This window comes from Quercus robur, chromosome 4 (assembly GCF_932294415.1).
Source record: "Quercus robur chromosome 4, dhQueRobu3.1, whole genome shotgun sequence".
In the NCBI taxonomy this organism is placed as follows: Eukaryota; Viridiplantae; Streptophyta; class Magnoliopsida; order Fagales; family Fagaceae; genus Quercus; species Quercus robur.
In genome coordinates this window covers 67,148,298-67,157,082 of record NC_065537.1, presented here as the reverse complement: position 1 = coordinate 67,157,082, position 8,785 = coordinate 67,148,298, and the positions used below count along the sequence as shown (strand labels likewise).

The window sequence follows — 8,785 nt, the reverse complement described above, 5'->3', positions numbered from 1 at the left end:
TTCTTGATATTAGAACTTGATATAATTTTTGTGGATTGGATTGTCAAAAAGGAAAGAAAAAAAAAATCTACAGGTACTCTGAGATGTCTTTCTCATGCTTTGGACCCTTTGGGGTTTGGGGCATGAGAAGAATAAACCAACATGCTAAGCTATATTACAAAAACAATAATAAATCGACATATAAACAAATCTTTACAAGCATCCCAATTGAAACAATTAGGAGACAATACTTAATTTCATCAACTTTGGCTAAACCTGCCTCAGTGCCTATTAAGAGGAATTGTACAAATATATCATATGCAAATGCAAATGATTCAAGCAGCACTGAGAAACTTCTCCCAAGTTCCAAATTTTGAGTTGAAGCCCCCCCTCACCGCTCTGCTGGGCATGCTCAGAGATAACTGCTCTAACACAAAGATCCCGCATCATAGCTATCTCCCCAAGCGACCAGGGTTTTAGCAGGCTTTGGAGGGACACCTTGAGCCTTGACTTCACCTTTACTGAAAGATCCTCATGGTCCTCTTTGTTAAAGCAACCAAGAATAAAAGTGTGAATACTTCAAAGAGTCTTAGTTGATCAGCTCCATCTGAATATATTTGGTTGAGAACAATAAAAAAAATTTCTTATCTCTAATGATTAGGAAAAAAAAAATGTCAAGAATAAGTTGGTGGAGAAAATAAACTGTTAATAACTATGAGTAGGCAGAAGGCAACAGATATCCATGAAATGTGAATGTCTCTCATTTTCAAATTTTGGGAATAAGCCAAAGATTATAAGCAGTTCAGGAAACACTTTAAGATCATATTGAGATCTTTACATATTTACCAATTTCTTATTAAGATATTTCAACAATAAAGGTGTGTTTGGGCAACAGTTGCGTTTACGTTTGCTTAGGTTGCGTTTTTGTTTGGTTGGTCTATGGCACTGTTCATGGACTAGCCAAGTGATAAAAACGTGTGAATAGTATTTTTCAGTATTAAAAAATATTTTGTTATAGTGTTTTCAGCAATAAGTTTTAGCAAAATAAGTGATATCCAATCACACACTAAATGTTTGAAAAGGTTTCAAGTTTTGTGAACAGTTTTATATACGTGTCTTTTGATGAAATATAACCCTATGGGTATAAATAGAGGATTATGTTTACTTGAAAATAATAAGTTAGAGAGAAACACAAGAAATCTTGTGGTCATTCTCTAGAATTGCGATCTGTAGAACCTAACAACTTGGTTGTATCCTAAGGACAAGTTTGCGATAACCCTTTATCGACAAGTGTGGGGGCAAATATTGTCTAAAGATAACAATTTTGTGCCTCCTAGTTATCTATTTTTGTTTGTCTTTGTGTTATCCTTGTTCTTCCTTTATTACTTTTTGTATTATCCCTAACAATCTTAGACAATATTTACTATGATGGAAGGAACAAGTGATGTTTCAGCACTGAAGATGTTGAATCATGAGTTGGTGAAATTGGATCACTTTGATGGAACCAATTTCTCTTGATGGAAAGACAAGATGAAATTCTTACTTACTTTACTAAAACTTTTTTATGTCTTGGACTCGAATTTGATGCCTTTCCTTACTACAACTGATGAAGACATTGATGAGATAAAGGCACAAAGAAAGAAACAGGAGGAAGACAAACTGATTTGTAGAGGGCACATTCTCAATACTCTTTCGGATCGTCTTTATGATCTTTACACATCAATGAATTCACCAAAAGAGATTTGGAATACTTTGGAGGCAAAGTACAAAACTGAGAAAGTAGGTATGAACAAGCTTAGTATTCAAAAGTACTTTGATTATAAAATGCTTGATAATATTTCAGTTTTGGATCATGTGCATGAGTTACAGATATTGGTCAATGAACTCCATGATTTGTCAATCAATATTCCTGAATCATTCCAAGTAGGAGCAATCATTGCAAAACTCCCACCAAGTTGGAATAATTTTAGGAAGAAGCTTTTGCATATATCAGAAGATCTCACTTTAGAACAATTCGGACATCATCTCCAAATTGAAGAGGAAAGTTAGGTTAGAGATGGGACTAGCACCGATTCTAAAGTGAATGTGAACAATGTGAGCAATGTCCAAAGTGGGAGTTCGAGTAAGACCGATAAGAACTTGAAGGTGAACAAGAGTGGGAGTGGTTTCAAGAATAACTCTAAGAATCCCAGCAAGGACAAGAAGAACCGGACTTGTTTCCATTGTGGAAAGAAAGGTCATTACATTTGCAAATGTAAACTCTTAAAGAACAAGAAAAAGGATGAAGAAGGCAAAGCCAATAAAACAAATGCCATTTAGGACATTGTTGCTATGATAAGTGGCATACATATTGATATGATCACTGAAGTTCATATGGCTATGATTATAAATCCCTTTGATTGGTGGTTCAATTCGGGTGCAACGGTGTATTTGTGCAACAACGAGGAGCAATTCAAGACTTATGATGAGTCTTCCATAGAACAACAAGTGCTGATGGGCAACCATAATAAAGCAAAGGTTCTTGGAAAGGGCACCATTGAAGTGAAAAATGAGTTCCGATGAAATGCTGATCTTAACCAATGTTTTTTATGTCCCTGATATTGAGAAGAGTCTTGTATCCGCCAGTTTGTTATGTAAGAGTGATGTAAAAGCTGTACTTGAATCGAACAAGTCAATCTTATCCAAGAATGGGATATTTTTAGGAAAGGGATATGCTACTTATGGCATGTACAAACCAAGTATTATCAATAAAGAAGTTTCTAGATGTGGTTATATTGTTGATTCTTCGTATTTGTGGCATGCTAGATTAGGACATTTAAATTTCAAATACTTGAAATTTTTGTGAAAGCATGGTATGATTTCATATAAGCATGATGATGAAATGAAATGTGAGATTTGTATTCAAGCAAAGATGACAAAGAAACATTTTTCTAAGTCAAATAGAAATTCTATTATGCTTAAACTTCTATGTTCTGATGTATGTGAATTGAATGGTGTATTAACAAGATGAGGTAAAATAAAATAATTTTACAAAATTTAAACCTCATCTATTCTCACTTCCCACTACCACCAGTCTGTTTGTTTTGTTGTTAATTTTTTCTAGAAAATAAGTCATTTTTCAAAAAGTATTTTTTTATAAAACTATCTAATTTTCCTATATTTGGTTGTAACCTTAAATATTTTTGAAAACAATCTCTGAATTTCCCTTATTTAACTTGCCATGAAATTAAAGTTGTTTTCCATAAAAATAAAATAGTGGAAAATAATCTCTGAAAATGAGGCATACTTTTTATGTTGACAAAATTTTTTTCTTTTGACTTATTTTTCTTATTCTAGCAACCATTGAAAAACATGGAAAACTATTTTCATACAAGGTTTTCCATCAAAACAAACAAACATTCTTATCTCTCCTCCTTCTTCAAATTGAAAAAAAAAAAAAAAAAAAAGAGATTCCCTCACAATTTCTACCTCAAAATTAGCCCATAAGTTTTATACCTCCGAAATTGTTGAGAAACAATCCTAAAATTAAATTATTATCAAATTTCTTATTTATCTCAAATTCTCTAATTTTAACATAAAACAAGAAACTTCCAAAAATTTTAGCTTGTGGAATTGTTCAAAGAGGATGAATTATTTCCCTTAAATTTTGACCAATCCTATAAAAAGACAAAGAAACAAAAGAATCGTAGTTGTCAATAGGAAATTAAATAGGAAGTGATCCTTATTATAGAAGTTTGTGTGTGTATATATACTGATAAATAGGATGTGAAAAAGTTCAAAGAGGATGAACAAATGCACGTTTAAGTATTGCAAAAGGGACAACCAAAGATTGCTATTACATCTCATGTTTAAGTATTGCGAAGGGGACGATCAAAGCTAGCTATTACATCTCTGTACACTGCAATTTTGATTCTAATATTAGCTAGTCACTCATGGCTCCCCCTTGGGGAAGCGGGAGGAGGTGGTTGAGGGTAGTAAAGATGACCTTTTACTGCTTGTTCTTTCTTATTCCAATGTCATCAGCTGGAAATAGAAACACTAACACCATATTTGGTAAGAAACAAAAACTGGAGGTTCAACAGCAATTAAAGCGCCTTAACAAGCCCGCTCTTAAATCCATCGAGGTTATTAATAACTTCATTTAACATGTTTGTGTTCTAGTATTTTCTGCTTTAGTCTTGGAAGAGTCACTCACTTTTGTGGGTAATGGTGTCTACATGACTGCCATGTACAATAGCAATGTAATTTTATTACAACACTGAGAATTCAGACTAATATCTATGTGTGTGTGATGAGAAAATGTATCTGATATAGAGCCCGGATGGAGATATAATCGACTGCGTAGATATCAGCAAGCAGCCAGCTTTTGATCATCCTTCGTTAAAAAATCACACAATTCAGGTAACTAGTTTAATTAACTAAATTTCATTTGGTATCACGAATAATTTGATACTTATTATATGTATGGTATGGACCGGGTTTGCATTGGTATCTATGCCAAATGCAATAGATGAGACCAAGTTCTTACCCAAAAGGGTTTTCATTTGATCAAATCAATGACGTCTCTTCAAACTCCGAGCCCGAATTTACTCAGCCATGGCACTTGAATGGAAGGTGCCCAGAAGGAACTATTCCCATAAGAAGAACTAAAGAAGAAGATTTATTAAGGGCAGGCTCTATAGCAAATTTTGGAAGGAAAAAATACCATACCATCCCTCATGCTCAGAGTAATGATGATCCTACTAATTTCCATGAGGTACAACTTAATTTTTAACCAATATTATTAATAGGTTTGAGCTCAATGGTATCTACTATAATGAAGGACACAAATCGATATTCATAACCTTTATTTTTCTTGTTGAGTTTCTAGCATGCAACGTATGGTGAGGCTGGAGATACGTATTATGGAATGACGGCAGACATTAACCTGTGGAACCCCTATACCCAAGAAGAAAATGATTTAAGCTTATCTCAATTCTGGTTGGTAAATGGTGAATATGGTCAAGATTTAGATTCCATTGAAGCCGGCGCGGTGGTATATATAATTTCATCATCATCTTTTCTTTTAGGCGCATTCTAAATAATTAATTACTAATAATTTTTCATTTTCTTACAAAATTATTTTGTGTGGAAAAACAGGTTTACGAAAGTCTATATGGAGATAAAAACACTAGACTCTTCGTATATTGGACTGTACGTGTTTTAATATTTGACTTCCCTGCCAGCACTAGCCATGTTTACATATACTATTTCTTTTTTGAAAGCGTCTTTTTTTAATCATGGCTACAGGATGATGCATATCAAAGCACAGGTTGCTACAATTTGTTGTGCCCTGGCTTTGTTCAAGTTGACAACCAGATTGCATTGGGTGCAACTGTCACCCCTTATTCCAAGTATGATGGTAACCAATATGCACTCAAGTTCTATGTATCGAAGGTATAGTACAACATTTCAATTTAATTACTTTATTAAATAATTCTAATTTTTGGATAGACATATATGATCATATCATATGTACTTTTTTTTTTCCTCAAGAAAAATTCACAGTAACAAATGTTATTGATATGTTTGAAATTCTTCTAATTTTAGTTAAAACAGTGTATGTTTTAAATTATTTTTTCCCAGTTTATGTATTTTTATATACAACTTTTTAAATTTAAAGTTTTTTTTTTCCTATGCGAAATTTCTTTTTACCTAATTTATATTTTAAGATGGTGAATTTAAGATGTTGTTCTACAAAAAAATATTCATTTGTTTTCTCTTTCATTAGTCTTTATACCTTTATTTATCATTCAAAATATTACAAACTGATTTGCATGACATGTGCAATGAGGTAGGATGTTAATGGAAAGGGAGACTGGTGGATGAATATTAACAACAGAGTCTTTGGATATTGGCCATCTTCCATATTCTCGATCCTGTCTAATAGTGCTTCAAGAGTTAGATGGGGAGGAGAGGTCACAAATCATAATTCAGGAGGGCAGCACACCACAACACAAATGGGTAGTGGCCATTTCGCAGAAGAAGGGCCCGGCAAGGCTAGTTTCTTCAAAAATCTCAATGTCATTGATGGTTTACAAATAGAAAGGGCTCCTCGGGACCCTACGATATTCATGAAGAAACCCAATTGCTATAATATCAAAGATTATGGAGGCTTCTTTTATTTTGGTGGTCCGGGTAGAAACCCCAATTGTCCATGATCATTTAGATTATTGTTTCAAAATTAAGAAGAAAGAGGGAAATATAATAAGGGTGGAATTATTTTCTTCTCCTTTCCATGTCACACCAAATGTACCTACAAGCCATATGTCATATAAAACTCTCTGATTCATTAATGGCCTGTTTGAAAGTTTAGAGAGGGAGGAGAGTAGAGGGGAGTAGAAGGGAGGAGAGTAGTGGGTGGGGAGGAGAGTAGAGGGGAATGGTTCCTCTCCACTTTTTTTTTTTATGTTTTTAAAATTAGTAAGGGAGAAGAGAGTAATTAGCCCTTCCCCTTGTTTGGATGTTTTAAAAATTAGGATGGAGAGGAGAGGAAATTATTAAAATTGACAAATTTACTCCTATTTGAAAATGGACTCGCAACATTGGTCTATTATTAATTTAGAAAGGGTAAATTGAGAAATTTATCTAGTCAATAATTTATCTACTCTATTCTCCCTCCAAATCTCTCCAATTTGGGGGAATTAAAAATGAGGAGTTAGAGGTGGTTGAAACCCTTCCAAACCCCTCCAAACTCCTCCCCCTCCTTTCTTAAAAACTTCCAAATAAGGTAATTAAATTACTCTCCCTCCCTCTACTCTACACCCCCTCCTTTTTTAAACTTCCAACCAGGCCATAATATATAAAAAAAAGTTATTCTATGGAGTAGTTAAAATTTGAAATTATGTAATTGAATATAATGGAAGTTAAGATTGTATGGTATAGTATATATACGCATGCTTTCCTCCGTTCCAAACAAAGAGTTCTCATCCTCTTCCCCATTCATTCTACCTTCCTTGGTGTGCTTTGAGAGTATTTGTCTCTTCCATTATATGTGGTGTATTAGTGTTTGGGAATGTGATTATGTAAAGACCCACCAACTTCAAAAACATGGTATCAAGCTAGTAGATTCATGGTGAGAACGACATTTTTCCAACTAGATGGCAACATTTTTAATTTTCATGGGTTACCAATTTTTTATATTTGTTTATAATTGGAATATCTGAATGAAGGTGTTTCTCAAATCCCAACATGTATGGTAGATAGTGGTAAGTGGTAACATGACCAAAAGAATGTTAAAGAGCATGAGAATGTCCAAAGAAGTTTGGGATGAACCCGCTCATGCAGTCTATTTGACTAATTCTAGTCTCACATAAGGATTGTACGAGGAAGAACACCACATATCAAGCTTGGAGCTTAAAGAATCCTACAATTTCCCACTTATGTTTGTTTGGGAGCATTGCATATATGCATGTACTGGATCAAGAAAGGTCCAAGCTAGATAACCATAGTGAGAAGTATGTGTTTATAGGTATGATCCAAGCTCTAAGGGTTATAAGTGTGAAATTCAAGTACCATAAATCAATTGGGATGTGGAATTTGATGAAGAATGCATATGGAATTGGAGCACCCAAAAAGAAGAAAAATATCATTTTTTTCCATTTATGTAATGAAGATAAGCAGATGAATAAAGTTCTAAATGAGCTTCCACTCCACCTTCTTCACTAGCATCCCTTATTTATGAAAGTTCATCTTCAAGATCATCACTAGATGGATTTTAGTGAAAGACTAAGGAAATTGGGAATTTTCAAGGATATCTATGAGTCAATGGAGAATATAGATGATATCACACTCCTCCTAATAAGTTGTGCAAGATTTGAAATATAAAAATACAAATATATATATTTATATTATAAAAGGTTACATGATGTTTATTTGAACCTTCACTTTAGTTTTCTAGTTTTAAAATTCATTGTTACTGATGATGCAAAAAATCCTCAATCGAACTCCTTATCTATATGGATGGACGACATTAACACAGCAGCCATAAGATCCTGCAAAAAAGGATGAGGTTCTCAAAGCATACGGTGTGGTGTGTGCCAAAGGGCCTTCAACGAGCTAGCCAATAAGATCAGAGCTTAACTTTACAGAGGAATTGCTATTTGGCTAGAGAATTGTAGTGCGTATGTTGCAAAACATTTGCGTACCTTTGTTTTGGTTTTTTGTTCCTTTTTATAGGCCTTTGTCCCTCATTATGGGGATAAATTATGACCTTAATGGTCTTGTATTTGTTGGGAAAAAATGTTGGAGCATTGTAGGATTTAAGGTCCTTCTACACGTTGGTCCGTTCGTTATGCTTTTGCTTGTCTCTTTGGTGAGTTGTTACCCATGTTATTTATGGGAAGATCTTTTAATGCTAAATGCCCTATAGTGGCCGACCACTCATAGTGGTGACACTCAATCCGTTATTTATGAAAGTTTGAGCTCAGGTGCTGTGAAATGAGGGTGAAAAGGGTACCTCTAGTGTGTGACTTGAATTGAGTCAATTTTAACCTATAATTAACAAAGGTAAGTGAAGTAGCCACCAATCATTGGATTTTTTCTAAGGTATGATTTGTCACTTGACTCTGTTTCATTTTATTACCAATCCTAGGCTAAGAAAAGGTTGTTTTTACTAATCTAATCCGGATGAGTAAAAAATCTTGATTCTTGAGTTCAAAAATCCGATTACGTGTAGGGAAGGTGTTAGGCATCCCGTAACACTTGTTCGGAGACAATCCTTCGTTTTTGTAAAATCTTAATTTTTAGACATTGGCAATTAAAACAA

At 34.0% G+C, this 8,785-nt stretch overlaps 1 protein-coding gene across 1 annotated transcript; it reads left to right on the top strand.

Annotated features, from left to right (window-relative positions):
* The first annotated feature begins 2,527 nt into the window (after positions 1-2,527).
* On the top strand, positions 2,528-6,179 carry LOC126722435 (uncharacterized). Its single transcript, XM_050425587.1, has 8 exons — positions 2,528-2,717; positions 4,003-4,103; positions 4,294-4,380; positions 4,490-4,735; positions 4,850-5,014; positions 5,119-5,172; positions 5,269-5,415; positions 5,817-6,179. Exons 1-8 carry the CDS (start codon positions 2,528-2,530, stop codon positions 6,177-6,179), a joined length of 1,353 nt encoding a protein of 450 aa, XP_050281544.1.
* The last annotated feature ends 2,606 nt before the right edge of the window (positions 6,180-8,785 follow it).

Coding starts and splice junctions, on each gene's coding strand:
- LOC126722435 (XM_050425587.1), top strand. CDS start 2,528: ATGAGTTCCGATGAAATGCTGATCTTAACCAATGTTTTTTATGTCCCT. Junction 4,381..4,489: donor TAAAAAATCACACAATTCAG/GTAACTAGTTTA, acceptor CAAATGCAATAG/ATGAGACCAAGTTCTTACCC. Junction 5,416..5,816: donor TCAAGTTCTATGTATCGAAG/GTATAGTACAAC, acceptor GCAATGAGGTAG/GATGTTAATGGAAAGGGAGA.